General features: G+C 37.2%; 1 protein-coding gene across 1 annotated transcript in view; it reads left to right on the top strand.

Annotated features, from left to right (window-relative positions):
• Positions 1–22,642, top strand: part of OSTM1 (osteoclastogenesis associated transmembrane protein 1) — a 40,859-nt gene that overhangs the window by 3,017 nt on the left and 15,200 nt on the right. Inside the window, exons 2-3 of the mRNA XM_006075354.4 lie at positions 4,495–4,609; positions 17,397–17,494. Of these exons, the coding sequence (XP_006075416.1) occupies positions 4,495–4,609; positions 17,397–17,494 (213 nt within the window). The remainder of the gene's footprint in view (positions 1–4,494; positions 4,610–17,396; positions 17,495–22,642) is intronic.

Here is a 22,642-nt window from a genome sequence, read left to right as displayed (position 1 = left end):
TCTTTGACTCAAGTCTTTCATTTAAATCAGTTTAATTAGCAAGTACATGCTATTCTTAAATATTGAACAGGTAAAAGGGTACTGAAGGAAAAGGAGGAGATAGTCCAGGCTCAAACTTAAAATTATCAGTGTAGTTAGGGAAATAAAATTAATCTATATTGAGAAAAATTTTAAAAGGAAAAAAACATCCATGTGAATGTTACGAATTGTACAATAGGATTTTAGAACAAAAGAGTGAAGATGCTGAATTAAAGGAGGGAAGAGAGCAAGAGGGGGGGTGCTTATCGGAGAAAACCTACAAGCAGAATTTTATCAAGACATTCTTTCTCAACTCTTTAGTGTGAATCCATGTCCATGGATTGATCGAGAGAGGAGGAGAGTGTAAAGAGAAAAAGAATCAATGGTAGAAATTAGCACGCTATTTTTGTGGTGCAGCAAACTGATTGATTTATCTGTAATAGTTATCTGAAGAGAATTCTATTTTCTAGTCACTTTCTCTTGGAATTAATAGGTCAAGGACTCAATATAGTTTTATTATCTCAAGATAAAGAATACTGTGATTTGTGAAACCTGAATAATGGAATTAATGGATTCCTTCTTACTTGAATCATACTTTCTTCTTTTAGTTTAAACTGATAGGAATATAGTTTCATTGAGCTGTTCACCATCATCAGAGTGGTTGCCAAGATGCTTTGCCTCTCCTCCTCCCATTCTGAATTGCTAATCTCTATCTTATTCTACTTGGTTCGTTTAAAATTTATATAGGCAGATAGATAGACATATGTTTGTGTGCTAAGTCACTTCAGTTGTATCTGACTCTTTGCGACCCTATAGACTATAGTCTGTCAGGCTCCTCTGTCCATGGGGTTCTCCAGGCAAGAATACTGGAGTGGGTTGTCATTTCCTCTTCGAGGGAATCTACTCGACCCAGGGATCAAACCCACATCTCCTATGTCAGCTGCATTGGCAGGCAGGTTCTTTACCACTAGTGCCACCTGGGAAGCCCAGATAGACATATAGATATGTGTATATATTTATGAAGGTGCTAGTAATTGAGGATATGTATCTGGAAGTGTTCAACATAATTTTAGTGTAGATTTACAAAATCTTAGGAATAGAAGGAGGAGATTGAAACACAACATGATATAATATGTCTGTCTTTCATTAGAGATCAGAATACACTGTTTCTTTGTGGTTTAGTTGCTAAGTCATGTCTGACTGTTGGGACCCCATAGACTGTGGCCCACCAGGCTCCTCTGTCCATGGGATTTCCCAGGCAAGATTACTGGAGTGGGTTGCCATTTCCTTCTCCAGCACTGGTTCTTATTCATTCAGAAAAATTCTTGAATACTTATGATGTGCAGGGTAGTTGTACTTACTAGGGATATATCTGTGAATGAGAAGAGCTTATAGTCTGATAGAGGAAACAGACATTAAACATCATTGTAATTATTTAGTTCAGGTGTGATATAAGTGTTGCAAAGAAAAAAATCCCAGATGCCACCAAAGCATGTAACAAGAGTGCTGATCAGGACTCAGGCTGGGAATAGATAGAAGTGGTGAATAGTTAAAGACACCTAAAATTTGAGAGGGTGGGAGAATGGGGAGAATATATACATGTAAAGAAGTAGCAGGTGTAAAGACTCCAAGAGTCTGGTGTGTTTAAGGACTAGAAAGAACTCAAAGCACTGTGAGCCAGGAGGAAACTAGTGATTTGAGCCTGAGAAAGTGAGCAGGTGCCATGTCATGAGCCCCATGCAGTGAAAGTGGCTGGGTTTAATCCAGAAGGATGGTCTGTCTATTTCATAGAGTTTTTACAAGGATTTAATGAGCTATACATTTAGGGCATTTAGAACCACTAGGTATTCAAAAGTACATCATCATCACTGGGGTTATTCATCATTTCCCTTCCATTCTCATGGTTGCCACCATTTTCTCATCATATATGAACTATGGAAATAGTCTAATTAGTCTCCTGCCTCACCATACATATTGTAACCTAGACCCATGCTCTCCAAACTCTGTTTGACAGGCCATCTTTCTCAAACATCTTAAAAAGTTTCCCTGACTTCTCCCTCTACTACCTCTACTTTCATAGTGGTACCTTCCATTGGCCTCCTGGATACTCCCTGAATACCACATAGTCATTCCTTCTTTCACCCCTTGATCATTTTATTTACTCCATTTAAAACCTTTTCCCCTTTCTTCCCTTTTCCCTGGGCTTCCCAGGTGCCACTAGTGGTAAAGAACCCGCCTGCCAATGCAGGAACATAAGAGATACGGGTTCAATTCCTGGGTTGGGAAGATCCCCAGGGAAGGGCATGGCAACCCACTCCAGTATTCTTGCCTGGAGAATCCCACAGACAGAGTAGCCTGGTGAGCTACAGTCCATGGGTCGCAGAGTCAGACATGGCAAGCGACTTAGCACACATGCATCATGTGGGATGTTAGTTCCCCAACCGGGATTGAATCTGGGTTTGAGTGTGGAGCCCTAACCACTATATTGCCCCTTTATTAGTATTGGGCTTAGTTCAAATCCTGCTTCCTCCATGAACTCTCCTCATTTCTCCCAACTACATTGATGTCTTCCTCAACTGAACTATTCCACACACTGACCACTCATACAGGTTATTCTGTATTGACTTTTAAAATAGCCAATCATCCACTTACATCCAATTCCTTCTTAAGTAACAGGTTACACTTAGCCAGCTACACCCACCTAGAGCACTTTTGTTGGCAACAGGTAGCTAGGTGAAATAGCAAATATCAGTTACTTACTGGGTGCCAGACAGTGTGCTAAGTGATTCTTCTATGCTGTTTCATTTAATACGGTACCTGTAGGACTCAGTGATTATGAAACTGGGCCTCATAGAGTTTACCTCAGCTTTCCGAGATTGCCAGCTAGTAATTCAGGTTTGTCTGACTCTTTAGGCCACATTCCATTTTAATCTGATGGGTAAATTATCACAAAATATTGTTTCATTTTCTTTCCTGAAATTTTCTGCTATAGCTGATATTGCTCTGAAAGCAATTCTAGGAAAGGGGCTTTTAACATATATTATTCGAGGTTGCATCTTTTAATGAGTTAACAAAACTAAGCCACAGAATGGGTAATCATCCCAAAATGATCTTCAGAGATATTTTAAAGCAAGATTTCTGCTGTTAAGCCCAACTTCCCTCTTTTCTAACCCCACATGGCTGATCAGTTCTTTTCTAGAGCTAGCACACTCTCTCATTTATTACTCATCACACTAATTCCTTATCTGTATGTCTCTGGGGAGGTTCTTGAAGGCCCAGTGTTGATGGCATGCCTTATCACTCTTTGTACCCTCAATACACCAGGATTCTTTTTTTAAGAAAATATTTTATTTATTTATTTGGCTATGTTGTGTCTTAGTTGCAGCATGTAAGATCTTTTGTTGCAGTAAATGGAATCTCTAGTTGTATCTTGTAGGCTCCAGAGCATGCAGGCTTCAGTAGCAGCCCACAGGCATGTAGGCTCTAGTTCCCCGATTAGGGATTGAACTGCATTGCAAAGCAGATTCTTAACCTCTGGACCATCAGGGAAAACTTATCCCCAAAACTCCAGGGGACTTATAATGCCTGGTAAATAATAGAAGTTAAATAACTGAAAGGATGAAGGGTCAGCAAGACTTAACTTTGCTTGTGGCAAAAAGGAAAGGAAATAGATAAGGACCCAGTAATTCAGGAACTTGAATTTATCATTTACATAGTGTAAATCCATTCTTGTGGATTTTAAGATTTTGAGCCAAAACTGCCCAGAAGATGAAACAATGTTTTGTCATCATTTACCCACCAGATTTTTAAAAATGCATAAATAATATATGTTCATTGTAGAAAAGTTTGGATAGTGTAAAAGAGGCAAAAGAGAAAATGAAAACCCCTCTATTTCCATTATTTAGAGATAGCTACTGCTACATTTTGGTGAACAGCTTTCCAGAATATTTTCCTGTTCATAAGAAGTATATTAATATTATATGTGGGCCTAAGTAGTTGAAATGGTACCATAGAAGCAAATATTTAAGAAGCAAAGATTTTCTTCCTTTGTAAGTGAACCTGGTACCAATAAATGTTAGCTGCTATTGTTTTATTACAGTTATTATTAATGATGTCATTTGATTATAACAAAATATTAAATGCTTATAATGCATATGTGCTCCATTGCTCAGTTGTGTCAGACTCTTTGTGACCCCATGGACTATAGCCTGCCAGGCTCCTCTGTCTATGGAATTTTCCAAGCAAGAATACTGGAGTGGGTTGCCATTTCCTCCTCCAGGATATCTTCCTGACCCAGGGATCAAACCTGCATCTCCTGCTTTGACAGGGAGATTCTTTACCACTGAGCCACCTGGGAAGCCCCCAAAAGCTTATAATAAATATGAATTATTTTTATAAGGTTTTTTGGGCCTCAGGTTGTTGTTTGGGAAGTCTAAGAATACTCAGATTGTATTTTTTTCTTTTGTTTGGTTACAGAATTCTTCAGAGAGTCATAGTTGTGCCAGAAGCCTTTTAATGGCAGATAGAATGCAAATAGTTGTGATTCTGTCTGAGTTTTTTAATTCCACATGGCAGAAGGCAAATTGTGCAAGTAAGTAACTCTTTCACTTTCATTTTTGAAGTTGTGTTTCAATAGTATAGATGTCAGATTTTACTTTAGTGAATTTTGAACTCTGAAAATTTTGAATACTCTTTATTACTAAATTTAAATGAATTTTGATTAGCATCATGGTTTATTAGTGAGAACATCTTGGGCAAATACTGAAAGGCAGCAAAGAGTAGCAGTTAACAGTGAGCTTTGCAATCAGATCTGAATCTTGTTCTAAGCTCTGCAACTTATTCTATCTTAACCTACTACTGTCAGACCTTGGGCATATAATTTTGCCTCTTGGAGCTTCAGTTTCCTCACCTGTAAATTCATGGTAATAATGGAACCTACTTTACCTGATAGTTTTGAAGATTAAATGAAATAAATTGCATACAGCTCTTAGCTCAGTACCTGGCATATAGTTACTGTTCACAAATGTTAACTACTTAATAATTATGATGTTTATAATAATCTGTCAAATGGTGGTAGGGGGAGGTGGTAACATCAGTTCCATCAGGTTTGTGGGCTTGTATGTATTTGTATAATGAAATGAGATTTATTTTCAGGCATTCTTTGGAAAAATTAAAGTTACTATTTCAATTCATAAGTGTTTTTAAAACCAACTATGTATTAGGAAATTCTTATTTTCCATACCTTATAATTTAGTGAAGAAGAAAGTTAGTTACAATATAACCTAAGGTGACAATAAATGCTACAAAAACATCATAGAGTTCTTGGGAAAATTGAAAAAAATCAGATTGACAAGAATTTGAAGTGACTTCCAGGAGGAGGTACCTTTTGATCCTATACCTTTATAACTGGACATGATTTCAGTAAGTAGAGACAAGAGGAAGGACACTGCAGATAGAGAGGCATCCTGAACAAAGGCACAGAGATATAAAACAGTAATAGACATTACAGGATGCTGGAAGCACAGTGGGAGGTGAACTTGGAAAGGGAAAGTAGGACTTTGACCTATATAGTAGTTTATCACTTATGCCAACATTTTTCATACTGCTTAGAGCATCAGCATAGTACTATGAAGTGGTTATATACTGTAGTATCTTGGGAACTTACAATACACATGGAATATTAAAGTCAGTGAGGACTATAGGTTAAAAATTTTCAAATATCACTTAACCTAGCACTTTCTGAATGTTTTTAAACTGTAAAAATCCTTTTTTTTTCCTGTGGAACCCCACTGGAAGGGAGAGACCAGTGAGGAAATGTACAATGGTTTAGGCAAGAGGCAAAGAAAATGTGAAGTAGGGCATGGGCTGTAAAAATAGAAAGGACAGAATGAATTAAAAATCTGTGTACCTGTAAGTCATTAAGGAGTTTAACTTTTCTAAGGACTTTGTCTTTTTGTTTAGTTCATATGACGATGGAAAAAAGACTCCCTGCTAAGTTTCTTTCCTTTGTAGTATACCATGGATATTGGATATTAACTCTTTTCATTTTGTTTCTATTAATTCAGATTTTCTAGTAATTTGAACAGAGGCTTGGCTGACAGCTAACTTTTTTTTTTTAAGGCAAAATCTTTACTTTTTGGAGTAAAACTTTTTAGTATAAATATGATTGAACAGTTTGTTTAACATAAACAGAAGAGCTGTTTTTAAGTATTATTAAGCCCTTCACAAAAATCCATTGATAGATGAAGTGAGTTAAGTGAAAGTCTCTCAGTCGTGTCCAACTCTTTGCAACCCCATGGACTATATTGTCCATGGAATTCTCTAGGCCAGAATACTGGAATGGGTAGGCTTTTAATTCTTCAGGGAATCTTCCCAACCCAGGGATCAAACCCAGGTCTCCTGCATTGCAGGTAGATTCTTTACCAGCTGAGCCACAAGGGAAGCTCAAGAACACTGGAGTGGGTAGCCTATCCCTTCTCCAACAGATCTTCCTGACACAGGAATCAAATTGGGGTCTCCTGCATTGCAGGTAGATTCTTTACCAACTGAACTAAAAAATATGTTAATTGCAAATAATTTAAAATCAGTTCATTAGAATAAATGGGGTATATGTTGGGGTTCACTTCTTTTGACTGATGTTCAGTTGCTAAGCCATGGGGTCTTTGTGACCCCATGAACTGCAGCATGCCAGACTTCCCTGTTCTTTACCATTTCCCTGAGTTTGCTCAACTCATGTTCATTGAGTCAGTGATGCCATCCAACCATCTCATCCTTTGTCACCCTCTTCTCCTCTTGCCCTCAATCTTTCCCAGCATCAAGGTCTTTTCCAATGAGTTGGCCCTTTGTGTCAGGTGGCCAAAGTATTGGAGCTTCAGCATCAGTCCTTCCAATGAATATTCAGAGTTTATTTCCTTTAAGATTAACTGGTTTGATCTCCTTGCTGTCCAAGAGACTCACAAGAGCCTTCTCCAGCACCACAGTTCAAAAGTATCAATTTTTTGGCGCTCAGCCTTCTTTCTGGTCCAGCTCTCACATTTGTACATGACTACTAGAAAAACCATAGCTTTGACTATACGGACCTTTGTCAGCAAAGTGATGTCTCTGCTTTTTAATATGCTGTCTAGGTTTGTCATAGCTCTCTTTCCAAGGAGCAAGTGTCTTTTAATCTCATGGCTGCAGCCACTGTCCGTAATGATTTTGGAGCCCAAGAAAATAAAATCTGTTACTGTTTCCACTTTTTCCCCATCTATTTGTTATGAAGTGATAGGACTGGATGCCATGATCTTAGTTTTTTGAATGTTGAGTTTTAAGCCAACTTTTTCACTCTTTTCTTTCACCTTCATCAAGAGACTCTTTAGTTCCTTTTCACTTTCTGCAATTAAAGTGGTATCATCTGCATATTTAAGGTTGCTAATATTTCTCCCAGACATCTTGATTCCAGCTTGTGAGTCATCCCAGCATTTTGCATGATGTACTCTGCATACAAGTTAAATAAACAGTGTAACAATATACAGGCTTTATGTACTGCTTTCCCAATTTTGAAGCCATCCATTGTTCCATGTCCAGTTCTAACTGTTGCTTCTTGTCCTGCATACAGGCTTCTCAGGAGACAGGTAAGGTGGTCTAATATTCCCATTTCTTTAAGAATTTGACCTGATGTTACTTTATATATGTGAGAGGTAAAGCATCTTTTCTTTAAAAGGTATTTTGTAATGAATTTACCAATTGAAAGAAGCTTTCTTCTCTAGTTATTTTCTAAAAAAGGAAAAAAACATTTTGCTGCATATTTACTCAGTATGGCAGGTATAAAACTCTTTAGAATAAATTCTTAGGGTGCCTTTGTTTGCGTTTGTTTTTCTATGAGGCATCCTATCTTGAAAATATTCCTTGATTGAACTTCTGAAGAAAAAATGAAATGTTTACTCCCTAATTAAAATTAATTTGCCCAAAATGTATGGCCAAGCAGGGTGCAGAGAAGTATGACATCTGTTGGAGAATTATATAGCTAGGTGGGCAGAAAAGAAAGAAAGACTTAATTTTCATTCTACTTACATTTGTATCCTTTGGATTATATACCATGTGCATTTAATACCTAGTCAAAAATACATAAAATTAAAAAAAACTTGACAGATGGTCCAAATCTGCTGTGATTATTTGTATGTTAGATGTAATTAGAAAGATTGGCTATTTTCTTTTCCCAGATTATGCATCCATAAAAATTGTCTTCCATTCATTGTTTCACATTTTAAAATTTATCATAGTTTATATTCTGTATTTTATATGGAAATAAAATAGTTTTATAAATTTGTACTCCTCAGCAGTTTTCCCTTGGGCATTCATTCTAAAATAATTATCTTACCTAGAAATGAATAATCTATACCGAATTACCTGGAAACACTTATAATTATGTTCTCTGAAATCCTCTCAATAAAGATATTATGAACATTTTCTGAAAATTTTAAAGAATTGTTCAAAAAACTTTGTAATTTTCACCAAAATTTAACAAGACATTGTTACTTGAGCAACATAGTGTTTTCTCACAAAGTAGTGAGAAAAGAAATTTGAAGAAAGGGAAAAATGAGCTAAAGAAGGTGAGTAATAAGTCAGCAGTTAAATAATATTTCTCAATTTCATAACACTTGGCTCATTTGAACTTCACAATAAGCCCTGTGAAGTAGAATGAAGGCTCAGAAAGTGTAAAGGAATTACAGATCAAGAGTGTGGAACTAAAATCAAAAGGCTTTAAGAAAAGGCTGTATTCATGAGTTAAGGCCTAATTTTGTTTTTTAAGTGCTATTTGATAAATTCATTGCACAGTCTCCATTTTAAGAAATATAGATACATTTTATCCCTACAAAGTTTAATGTTTATGCTATGTACATGTTTGATATTATAGAAAACCTAGTCTTTTACTAAAAACAGAAATGTAAAATATTCTTTTTTTTCTATCATGCTACATAAAATTAAAAGGAGATAATGTGAAAAAGAATGTCTTTAGTAAAGCTGCACATTTTCTAATGTTAATCCTCAGCGATGATCAGGAATCACGCATCAGGTTCTGAGACAATCACATCTTTAGCAACCAGATCTATTAAACCACTGATTTCGTGAGATCCTCACTCATTTTCTTTATAAATGATGCTATAGGCTTCTCTGTGTTTGTGTGTGTGTGTATGTGCATGTGTATGTGTGTGCGCACGCGCACACACTCATACTAAGTCACTCAGTCATATCTGACTCTTTGCGACCCCATGGACTGTAGCCCACCAGGCTCCTCTCTCTGTCCATGGGATTCTCCAGGCAAGAATACCGGATCAGGGTGCCATTCCCTTCTCCAGGCGATCTTGTGGACTTAGGGATCAAACCCGTGTTTCTTGTGTCTCCTGTATTGGCAGGCAGATTCTTACCACTAGTGCCACCTGGGAAGCCCCAGGCTTCTGTTTACCTTGTACTTAACAATCTGTTTGTTACCTATTCAGTCATTGTTTGTTTTAAATATTTGGCCTTTAGAAACAGGTAAAAGAATGAATACAAAGAATATTTACTTTTAATAAAATGGAAGAAAGCAGTCATGTCACACTATAATTTTAAATGAATTTGTGTCTGATCAGACAGAAGTTTGCCTAGGATGTTGTCATTTTGTACTGTAGGAGACCAAATGTGCTATCCCAAAATATGCCTCTTTGGTGTGAGGGTTATTTCAAGCTTATTATTTTGAGAAACAGTAGACACTGTTTCTCAGGAGAAGCTCTGAAAACAGAGTAGAAATAACCATTTTGTTTAGAAATTTATATTTATAAAGGAAATCTCTGTTTATAAGAGTGTCTCCGTCTCTACACCAGGAAGAAAACGATGACTTTAAATCACAAGAAAATCTTGTAAATGGAGAAAGCAGGGACATAAACCTGCATAACCTTGTACTTGCTTATGTTACTTTTCCTAGTCACTTCACCACTGACCTCCTCTACACCCATCTTTCTTTGTTTTTACCTGAACATTATATTCAAGCCTAAATTCTAAACTACCTCTTTGAGTTACTCAATTTCCTTTTGTATCTTCCATGTATATGTGAGATATACAAGTTAACAAACTTCTGTTTGTTTTTCTCCTACTGATCTGACTTTTGTCACAGGGGTCCCAGCTGAGAACTTAGAAGGGTAGAGGGGAAATTACTTTTCCTCCCCTATAGTATAGACATAAAAACTGCAATATTAATATTCAAAAATCTAGATTATTTGCCTTTTTATTTAAACACAAAACACTGGTCAGTTTTCTCAGAGTTTGTATAAAATTGTTAAATACAAGCCATGATCCCTTTTATCTCAGTTAACTTTATGTGGTGATCTAGTTATTAAATTTACAAATATAGAGCTGATAAGGGATGCCAGCAATAGAGACCTTTCAGTTCAGTTCAGTTCAGTTCAGTCACTCAGTCGTGTCTGACTCTTTGTGACCCCGTGAATCGCAGCATGCCAGGCCTCCCTGTCCATCACCAACTCCTGGAGTTCACCCAGACTCACATCCATCGAGTCAGTGATGCCATCCAGCCATCTCATCCTCTGTCGTCCCCTTCTCCTCCTGCCCCCAATCCCTCCCAGCATCAGTCTTTTCCAATGAGTCAACTCTTCGCATGAGGTGGCCAAAGTACTGGAGTTTCAGCTTTAGCATCATTCCTTCCAAAGAAATCCCAGGGCTGATCTCCTTCAGAATGGACTGGTTGGATCTCCTTGCAGTCCAAGGGACTCTCAAGAGTCTTCTCCAACATCACAGTTCAAAAGCATCAGCCTTTAGTGGTAACTAATCTGGAGTCTATTCCTTTTGGCATCTAAAAGATAAAATGGGAAGGAAAAAAGTTACAAAGGAAGAACAAAAATTACTGATGTGTTTTTAAAACTTGCTTTTAACTGAAACTTAAACCAATATGTGATCCATTTTGTAGGCATGTATCTTCTGATATAAAATGACTATTCCTTTTTCATCTTCTATGCTAAGAAAATGTAAAACTATAATTACATAGTTTAAAACCTTTTAAAGTTAATTTAAGGGGGTGTTAGGGTTTTTAAAAATAACTATTAAAAATATAAACATTTAAAAGTGTAAAAGCTAAAATATTGTTTAAAAAATCACCTTTCCTTCTATTTGACCTAGCTGTGGGTTAGTACCTAGTCTTTGCCATTATTACTTGATGAAAGGAAGGCTAGAAACTCAGTAAAAGAGAGTGCCATTCTAAAACAACATTGTTAATCTACCATTGTGTTGTTGTTCAGTCATTAAGTCATGTCCGTCTCTTTGCGACCCCATGAACTGCAGCACACTTTGCTTCCCTGTCCTTCACTGTCTCCCAGAGTTTGCTCAAACTCATGTCCATTGAGTCAGTGATGCTATCTAACCATCTCTATACTCCAATATAAAATAAAAAAATTTTAAAAAGAGTGCCATCCATTACCACTACCATCTATCTTATATTTAGAATTTCTGTGTCTTTAAATGATATTGGTCTTTGTTAGAAATGAGTTTTGGGACATTAAAATTCAAAAGAAATGTTAATACAACTCTTCCAATTCACATTACAAATAACATGAAAATTAATTTTTGTAGAGAGTGACTGCTAAGAGGTAAAGAAAATATATCAAGGATTTCTCTTCACAATTTCAAAGCTGTGTATTGTTGACATAAGGATAGCCTGGTTATTGAGATCCTTAGTTATCTTATGCATATGACAGTTGGATAATTAGTAGAGTGACCAGATTTGATGAGACCATAACTTGCTTTATGGTAGTGTTTTGGTACTTTGTTTTTTATTTTTTTCTTTTTCAACTTTTTTTGAGATGTAATTGACATGTAACATTGTTTACATTTAAGTTGTACAATGTGTTGATTTGATACAATTATATACTACAGAATGATTACCACCATAGTGTTGGATAACAAACATCTCCATCGTGTCACATGATTACCATTGTGTGTGTGTGTGTGTGAGTGTGATAAGAACACTTAAAATTTATTCTCTTAGCAACTTTCAAGTATACAATACAGTATTGCTAACTAAAATCACCATTCTGTACATTAGATCCCCAGAATTTGTCTCGTCATACAACTGGAGGTTTGCACCCTTTGACCAACCACCCCCTTTACCCCCACCCACCACCCTTTGATAATCACCATTCCACTCTTTCTGTACTTTCAGCTCATGCAAGAATACTGGAGTGGGATGCCACTTCCTTCTCCAGGGGATCTTCTCAACCCAGGATCAAACCCCAGTCTCTGCACTGCAGGGGTCTCCCACATTGCAGACAGATTCTTTACTGCTGAGACACCAGGGAAGCCCCTTTCAACTCTGAGCTACCAGGGAAGCCCGTAGTTGACTATATATGCAGGAATTTATTTCTGGACTCGCCATTCTGTTCGATTGGTCACCTTTCCCCTGATAGGAGAAAATCTTCCCTAGTTGATGAAACTCCTGGAGAAGAGATTTATGACAATTGAGTTTCTTTTGGAAGCTCTGTCTTGAGGCAGGTAAGGGGGAATTCATAGAAAGCTTATCACTGCATTGGCTGTTTTCCAAGTGCCTTCAGCTCGAAATAATCCTTACAGCAGATAAGCCTATGTTAGAAAGGCATATTCTGCCACTCTTCACTTTTTGTCTTGATTCTTTAAAAATCAATAATAAAACTTAATAGTTAACCAGGGTTCCAGGCCTGGTCCAGGAAGATGCCACATGCCTCGGAGCAACTAAGCGTGAGCACTGCAACTCCTGAAGCCTGCGTGCCCTAGAGGCCATACTCCAAAATGAAGACTGAGCAGTGCCAAAAATAAATTAATCTTAAAAAAAAAAAAAAGTGAACAAGAAAGTCAATTAATTGGAACCCATCTTTCCCATATTTTAGCCAAATGGTAGCATACTAAGCATTAGACTCACATTTATATCTTATAACTTTAGATATCCTTTGTTCATACTTACTAAGCTTAATTATGTTGTTCAGGTAAAAAGTTGCCATACTTTAATGCTATATTTTCTGAAGCTTACCCTGTTTTTCAGAAATTGGTGATTGTCCCTGTTTTTCTCTATAAAACTAGTTATGAAAAACAGCAGAGATCCTTATACAAAGTCCTAACAGATGTCAAATTCTTTTATCTAAAGATGGATACATAATTCTTGTTATGTTATTTAGTAGGTTTCTATGTAAGGTCTTAACTTGAACCCTTAACACCTTTAAGAATGCCTCTTGAGCTGATGCCTGAGCCCTCACTGAGCTAGAAACTGTGCTAATCTATCCTTGATGAGGCTTCATTGATTATCTGAGATGAGGAAAATTCATAATGACCACTTCACTTATAGTGCTTATAGGAAGCTTTATTATTACTAATATTTCTTAACTTACTAATTTCTAAACTATATAGCTTCTCACTGCTTGTAACCGTATGTTCCCAATTCTTACAAAAGGATAAAAGGAATTTCACTGGAGTTCCTTTGTTTTAGATCAGAAAGTCAGAGCTCTTTAATAATGAAGATATTTTTAATCTCATTATGTAAGTAAACTCCTTTGTGCTTTATAATATCACTAATGATCACTGAAAGATTTTTGATAGTGCTGCATTAATGCAGTACTTAATAAGATGACTGGTCTATATTAGCCTTTAGTTTAATTTTCAAATTATTTCAAATGAAAAGGAATGGCTGTTAGTAAAATAAGAGGAATTAAGTTCTTTGTTGTTCAGAGAAGCTTCTTTTTTTTAAATTATTTTTTCTTTTGTTTTTATTTTTCATTATTCTATAAATTACCTTTTTATAAAGAAATTACTTAGTTACGTATTTTGTATAGAAGAAATTGCCATTGCTCTCTCTTTTAAACGGCAATACAGGGGTATACACCTACCCCCTGTATCATACATGTCCATTGCCATGACATGGCTCATTATATACAGATATATAATTGTTGTAGGTGAAATTTTATTCCCTCTACCTCCCTACAAAATGTCAACTACAAAAACTGTAAACCACTTCAATCTTATTAGCCCATATACTAATATTATGCACATTTGTAGCTGTTTTTATTTATATATACTCTACCTCATGTGTAAAAAGATTCAAGGCTACTTTGTGATGATGTTAAACCAAGATTAAGAGAGGCTTATGTTGTTATTTTTTTTAAAGAATTTAGTGTATAAACTTTTTGAAAGCCAATAGAATAACATTTTTAAATAGTAAAGAAAAAATGGTATAATTGAGATAAACTTAATTAAGAGCCTGACAAGTATATTTTATATTTTAATAACTTACTGACTTGATGTATGATCCTCAGTATATCATCGTATTTCTCTGGCTGTTTCCTAATTTGTGAAGTGATCCCTCAGATTTTCAAATGATAAGGTGAATGATCAGAACAGGACTTACATGCTCGAGAAGATAAAGCTGCAGAGAATGTAGAGTTCATCAGCAGGGCCCCAGGTACAGACCAGGTCCTACACTATTGGCCTATGTGAGCAGGTGAATGGAGCGGGATTCCAACTCAGCTTCTGGAGGCAGAAGCACTCTTGTAAACTACCCAAAGGCAATGTCTTTTTCCAGCTTGCATTAAGGAGTCTTAATGTACTAGTTGCCCTGTTCACCAGTTTTAGGCTTCGTCTCAGTTGCCAGCACTGAGCAGTTGATAGCAACTGCCTGAATCCCTGCATGGTGTAAAATCTATGGGGAAATCTATGGGTGGTGGATGGAGGAGTGGAGGTATGTATTTATTAATTACCCATATTAAACTTTAATTTTTTAGAGTGTAGATGTGAATACTTTGTGTTTGTGGTATTTGAAAGTGCAGGCTTAGGAATCAGACTGAGTAACAACTCTTGGTTTTTACTTATCGGTCGTGACCTTGGCAACTTCCTTAATTCCTGTCAGCCTCTGTACCTTATTTAAAAAGTGTTCCTTATATTAAAAAGTTCTTGCCTCATGGCTTCCCTGGTGGCTCAATGATAAAGAATCCACCTGAAATGCAGGAGACTGCCTGCAACGATGTGAGTTCTATCACTGGCTTGGAAACATTCCCTGAAAAAGGAAATGACAACCCACTGCAGTATTCTCGCCTGAGAAATCCCATGGACAGAGGAGCCTGGCAGGCTATAGTCTATGGAGTTGAAAGAGTTGGACATGACTTGGCAACTAAACCACCACCACCACCTTTCCTTATAAGATTGTTGTAAGAATTGAGTGAATGTGTTTAAAGTACAGGCATGGCACTTGGAACATAGCAACTACTCAGTTAACGTTAGCTTTCATTGTAGTGATTGTTGTTTGTAATAGTGAATACATTGCATAGTGTGTCTTATCCTAATGTCTGCTCAAGGGGAGGGAAAAAAATTTTTTTTTCCTTCACCCATTTTAGGTTCTTTGATTGGAACTCTTTAATTAGACTGGCCAAAGATGGAGTAACAAGAAAAAGCAAGCAGAAGCTTATTAACATGTGCATTGCACATGTACATGTGGGAGCACCCAGTGATGAGGAACTCAAAGAAATGGTTAGAATTTGGGTTTATATATCATCTTAGGCTAATCAGAGGAAAGGGATTTTGGCCTTCTGGATGTAGGAGGCAAGTTATGGGGAAGTGACCAGTAAAATATGGTAAACAGGATTGCTTAGTAAGATTTGTTATGTAGATTTAAGTTAGAGCCTTCTCCATTGGGAAGAGTTAGTTGTTATGAGTTCTTCTTTCTCTGGAGAGGAAAACATCTTTACAAATGGAAATTTCCTTTACAAGTGTAAATTTTATTTACAAAATAAAAACTTGAACCCTGTTCTTAGTTTTTCCTGAATCTCTTGGTTCTGAAAGTCCTTTAGCTCAGAATAATCCATATCCCAAAAAGGCATATTTTGAGTTGGCATATTCTGGTACTCTTCACTACTTATTCAATCTGTCTCTTATCCATTGATTTCTTTTTGTTTGCATTACCTCTTTTCTCCTGGATAGTTGCAACAGCCTTCTATCTGCTCCCAGTTGAAAGATAATAATAGATGGCCCTGAGTGGGTATAATGTACAGCTGTCAGTTGAACGGAAGAGGAACAAGAGTATGGTTGAGTACTAGAGAATAGAAAATATTTTAATATCTCTTGTGGAATAATTGGCAGGGCATCTACAAGAATTGTTTTGTGAATCTGACATTAGTTTGAATTGAGTCCCCTCATTATAACTTCAGAATTTTCTGTAGTAGCGTTCAACAACTACAGTTGGGAATAGAGAAAAGTTGTGTGCGTGCTCAGTCACTCAGTTGTGTCTGACTCTTGGTGACTCCATGGACTGTAGCCCGCTGGCTCCTCTGTCCATGGAATTTTCCAGGCAAGAATACTGCAGTGGGTTGTCATTTCCTACTCCGGGGGATCTTCCCAACCCAGGCTTCTGTATTGGCAGGCAGATTCTTTACCACTGCGCCACCTGGGAAGATAATGAAGGCTTAAAATATTAATACTTGTGGTTATGTGGAACGTAAAGAGGACAAGGATTCTAGGAGCGTGAGATTGAAATGGCTGACCGTGAGTTCTAGGATGTGATGTTAAGCCCTTGAACCTAGATCCCAGAGAGTAATCTGAGAGCACAGGGAGAGGATAAGGAATAAGAGCACAAACTAAGGATAAGGAATAGGTTCATCCAAGGAGGGGCAATAGATAGATGCTATGTTCATGCATATAAAATAATTCAAAGGATTTAATTTGAGCTAATACTAAGTGAGAGTAGCAAGTTGCAGAGGAATATCATTTATGTGAGATTTTTAGAAAGATATGAAACAATTGTATTTATTTCCAGATATTACTTGTAGTCCCTGTATGAGTATTTTATGCAAAATTATCACCAGCTTGTTTCTCTGGTCTCCCAACTCACAATAGATTAGAAAGAGCAGATTTTTAAAAATTACCCTCTTTGATGCAATAACTGACCTACTAGTGGAGATGGAAGAGACCCAGAACTACTAAATTTAACACAGAAAAGGTTCAAAAAGCGTATACATTTAGCTGAAATCAATGCAGATAAATGGTCTTATGCCTGAAGTACTCCTATTAAGGCAGCATTTGATAACTGATATTCATGATTAAGACTTTGCACTGTCAAAAAATCAGTTTCAATTTTATTTGATATATTGTTTTTACAAAGAGAGGAGAGTATGTGATTAAGATTTTCATGAAAATGGTTATGATGTTAACAAAAATATTTCGGAAACTGAAAGGGGTAAGTTTCATGTATTTGGAAAATTCTCTTAACGTGTGAAGACACTTCATGCTTATTTGAACAGAGGTTTACAATAGTGCAAAACGGAAGGTAACAGCTTAAGAGATAAATGACTATATAATTACTGCTTGAGTTATATCAATATGCTTTTTTGGTTTCTTGACAGATTGTTTAACGAACAAAAGTGAAGAATTATCAAATAGCACAGTATACTTCCTCAACCAATTTAATCACACCTTGACCTGCTTTGAGAATAACCTTCAGGTATTTTTATATATGATACTTGAAATTAAAATGCTGTTTTGTCCAAATGAGTAATAAATAATTCCAGTTTTTATAGCACTACTTGTTGATATTTATATACACATAGAGTGTAGAGGTAGACCTGGATTTCTACTAAATCTATTACTAGCTCTTGGGCAAATCAACAAAACTTCAGTTTTTTAATTTGTAAGGTGGGAATAGTAAGATCTACCCTGACTACCTACCTTCCACTATTTTGTAGTCAGGATCCAATGAGTTAATGAGTATGAACATATTAACTGAAGCATGTGATTGTTTAATTGAAACACAATGTTGTTCTGTCTGACAATAATTTACTTTGACTTTGTTTATGCAATAATGTATTTTGCAGTTCAGTATGATTGTCTATAAGAAGCTTATTCTCTGCCTCAGTGTTTGCTTAAATATATTTTACCTACTTTAAAAGATTCTGTTTAGTAACATAACTTTGAGTTTTGAATTATAATATAAAAGGTAGCCTTTAAGAAACCAAGTTATTGGGTTTTGTTTTCTCCACCTCTGACCTTTGAATGTTAGTATTAGAGCTTTCCTGGTGGTGGTGAAGGGTGAAACTGGAGTTCTGGTAAAGTCCTAGTTTTGAAACTTGCTTTTAATCAAGTAAGTAATCCACAAAAATAGTTATAAACATGTTTAAGATATAGGTATGTATGATTTTCTTTTTAATAAATGTGATAACAGAATTATGGATTTCCTTGAGTATAGTAAAAAACATTTATTAGATGAACATATACTAGATAAATATTTCCCAAAATATGTTCTGCAAGCATTTAATAGATAGTCCATAAAAAAAGGTTTAGTGTTAATAAAGGTGAGAAATGCTTTACTACAGGACTGCAGAACTTCAGTGGACAAAGGTACGTTATGTAAAACTTCAAATAGTAATTACTGTACACAGCATTTACCAAACCTATCTGGGAGCTCTTTGGTTTTAGAAACCAAACACACAGCATTTACCAAACCTATCTGGGAGCTCTTTGGTTTTAGAAACCAAACAAGACTAGTTCTGATACATGTACTTGAGGGAAGCTAGCATTTTTCCTGGGATGTTGGTTGCAAATATTCTTATCCTGGTTTGTTGTTTGTCTTTTTATCATGCTTCTCTTTTTGTTGTGAAGAAAATTTAAATTTTCATGTCTTTTTTTTTTTTTGCTAAGTCACTTCAGTCGTGTCCGACTCTGTGCGACCCCAGAGATGGCAGCCCACCAGACTTCCCTGTCCCTGGGATTCTCCAGGCAAGAACACTGGAGTGGGTTGCCATTTCCTTCTCCAATGCATGAAAGTGAAAAGTGAAAGTGAAGTCGCTCAGTCATGTCCGACTCTAGCGACCCCATGGACTGCAGCTTACCAGGCTCCTCCGTCATGGGACTTTCTAGGCAAAAGTACTGGAGTGGGGTGCCATTGCCTTCTCCATTCATGTCATTAGATTTATCAAAATGAGTTAAGGATTTTGCATCACACTAGAAGGCCTTTTCCCACTTTGAGATTATTTAAAAATTTTCTCCTATGATTTCTTCTAGGACCTTCAGGATTTAGTTTTATATATTTAAGCATCATTTATCTATTTGAAATTTATTTTGGTGTAAGATGTGAGGCTTAGAGGCTTCCCTGGTGGCTCAAAGGTAGAGAATCCACCTGCCAACGCAGGAGATGAGGGTTTGATTCCTGGATCGGGAAGATGCCCTGGAGAAGGAAATGGCAACCCACTTCAGTATTCTTGCCTAGGAAATTCCATGGACAGAGGAGCCTAGTGGGCTACATCCATGAGGTCATAAAGAGCTGGACATGACTTAGTGATTGAGCACACACACATGTGAGCCTTAGCTCCAACTCTTTATTCTGATGGCTTCTTGACTGTCAAAACAGGATTTACTAAATAAATCCAAGAAATGAATTTTAGAACAAAGTTTTAAAAAATCAATCATTTTGATATTTTATTATAATTGCATTACATTTTAGATTTATCATTTTGGAAAAATTGACATTATGATATTGAGCTCTTCTATCTTGGAGTACAGTATATTCACTACTTTTTTATTGAAATAAAATAAGCAATACAGAATTTACCACATTACAGTTTTTAAGTATAAAGTTAATTGGCATTAAAGTACACTCATTAAAGTACAACTCCACCACCATCCATCTCAAGAATGTTTCATCTTCTCAAACTGAAACTCGGTACATATTAAGCAATAACTCCCATCTCCTCTTTCTCTAGCTCCTGGCAGCCACCACTATTCTTTATTTTTTAATGTTCTCTAGCACAGTTTTATTTATTTAAATTTCATATAGGCCTTGTAATGGTTCTTAACTTTATTTCCAGGTTGTTTTTAAGAAATACTTATTTGGCTGTGGCGTGTCTTAGTTGTGTCATGCCGATGTTTTGTTGTGGCACACGGACTCTAGTTGTGGCACACAAGCGCCAGGGCACGCAGACTCAGTGGTTGTGGTGCACAGGCTTAGTTTTCTGTGGCATGTGGCATCCTGGTTCCCTGATCAGGGGTCAAACCCACATCCCCAACATTGCAAGGCAGACTCCCAACCACTGGACCACTGGAAAAGTCCCTATTTCAAGGTATTATTACATAGTGTTTGGTGCCTTTGGGAGTTGTACCTTTTCTTCCCCCACTACGGATTTTAACTGGCTATTTTAAAATGTTTTATTTTGGAATGATTTTAGATTTTTATAAAAGTTACAAAGGTAATACAGAGAATTCCTGTATACCCTTGACCCAGTTTCTTCTAATGTTCACCTTATATTACCGTGGTACATTAGTCATAAATAAGAAATGAACATTGGTACATAACTCTTAACTAAATGCCAGACTTCATTCTGATTTCACCAGTTTTCCTACTAATATCCTTTTTCTGTGTCAGGATTCATTCCAGGATAATGCATTGCATTTAGTAATTGGTTACTCCTTAAAATTTCTATCATATATGTAGCTATATTTCCTTTCTTACTTTAAATGCTGTACTTATGAGACCTTTTTTCCCTTGAATTTTATTTAGGCTTGTTGAAGGTATGTTTGTATTGGTCTTTTTGAAAATCCACAATTGTCTTTATCAGTTTCTATTTTATTTTTCTTAATGTGTTAATTTATGCTTTTGCACTGATTATCTTCCTATATTCCTTTGGTTTTTGTCATTTTTCTCGTTCCTTGAATTGAATGGTTGGTTGGTTTATTTATTACCAGGAAGAGGTATGAGCTGGAGCTGTAGATTTAAGTCATCAGGTACAGATAGTATCAAGCCTGGAGACTTGGATGTGAGTGTAGATAGAAGTGATAAAGAGGCCTGAGTTCTGGGCAATGCTAGTGTTTTATAGGGTGTGTGTGGGGGGGGCAACGCCAGTGTTGTATGGGGTGTGTCTTTGCGTGTGCATGTGTGTGTGCGTGTGTGTGTTTGTGTGTTACAGAGGGGAGGGGAACTAGCTAAAGAGATAGGTGATAGCAGTGAAATTGATGGTATTGGCTGTGGCAGTGGCTTCTGGCTCAACGATGAGGCAGGGATGTGGGTTTAAGTTCCAGACCAAATCCATCTTATGTCAGTATGTATTTACAGGTAGCTTTTCTGGGAGGCTGGACTGTCTTGGTGGGTGTGGAGACTGCTTTTTGTGGATGGCCTTGCAGGCAGGGTGGGGCTATTTTGCCAGCCCCTCGAATCTCTAGAGGACAGTGGGTGGTTGCAGGGGCTAGAGGGTCACAAGAGACTGTGTTGCCAGCTAGTTTCCCTGGGAATGGTGTGATAGCTGTCGTAGAGCCTTCCCATGAGATGTGCGTGGCATGCCTTTATAATTTGCAGCGCTCTTCAGGGGCCTGGGTTTACGGTCTGTTCTTGAGTCTCTTCAGAAAAGAAATCAGGAGACAGGCACATGCTGATGTCATCATCTTCCGAGAATCCTACTTCCTCATTTGTTTCAAACATCACAGGGCTTTTTTATTGTTTGGCTATGCCACCATTTGGGTTGGGAAGATCCCCTGAAAGAAGGCATGCAACCCAATCCAGTATTCTTGCCTGGAGAATCCCATGGACGGAGAAGCCTGGCAGACAACAGTCCATGGGGTCACAAAGAATTAGACATGACTGACCCACCATTTAGTCTGTCAGTCTTTATATTGATGGAGATTTTTGTTTGGTTCAGTATTTTACTGTTACAAACAAGGACAGTCCTTTTGGGGTATCAGTTCAGTTCAGTTCAGTCACTCAGTCATGTCTGACTCTTTGTGACCCCATGGACTGCAGCATGCCAGGCTTCCCTGTCCATCACCAGCTCCTGAAGTTTGCTCAGACTCATGTCCATTGAGTCAGTGATGCCATCCAACCATCTCATCCTCTGTTGTCCCCTTCTCCTCCTGCCCTCAGTCTTTCCCAGCATCAGGTCTTTTCCAATGAGTTACTTCTTCCCATCAGGTGGCCAGAGTATTGGAGTTTCAGCTTCAGCATCAGTCCTTCCAATGAATATTCAGAACTGATTTCCTTTAGGATTGACTGGTTGGATCTCCTTGCAGTCCAAGGGACTCTCAAGAGTCTTCTCCAACACCACAGTTCAAAAGCATTAATTCTTTGGTGCTCAGCTTTCTTTATAGACCAACTCTCACATCCATACATGACTACTGGAAAAACCATAGCTTTGATCAGACAGACCTTTGTCAGCAAAATAATGTCTCTGCTTTTTAATATGCTGTCTAGGTTTGTCATAGCTTTCCTTCCAAGGAGTAAGCGTCTTTTAATTTCATAGCTGCAGTCACCATCTGCAGTGATTTTGGAGCCCCCCAAAATAAAGTCTCGTACTGTTTCCACTGTTTCCCCATCTATTTGCCATGAAATAATGGGACTAGATGCCGTGGTCTTCGTTTTTTGAATGTTGAGTTTTAAGCCAGGTTTTTCACTTTCATCAAGAGGCTGTTTAGTTCCTAGTCACTTTCTGCCATAAGGCCATCTGTGTATTGAGGTTCTTGATATTTCTCCTGGCAGTCTTGATTCCACCTTTGTGCTTCATCCAGCCCGGCATTTTGCATGATGTATTCTGCATATAGGTTAAGTAAGCAGGTGACAATATACAGCCTTGACGTACTCCTTTCCCAATTTGGAACCAGTGTGTTGTTCCAT

This window comes from Bubalus bubalis, chromosome 10 (genome assembly GCF_019923935.1).
Source record: "Bubalus bubalis isolate 160015118507 breed Murrah chromosome 10, NDDB_SH_1, whole genome shotgun sequence".
NCBI classification, from domain to species: domain Eukaryota; kingdom Metazoa; phylum Chordata; class Mammalia; order Artiodactyla; family Bovidae; genus Bubalus; species Bubalus bubalis.
This window is presented reverse-complemented; position numbering and strand designations above follow the sequence as displayed.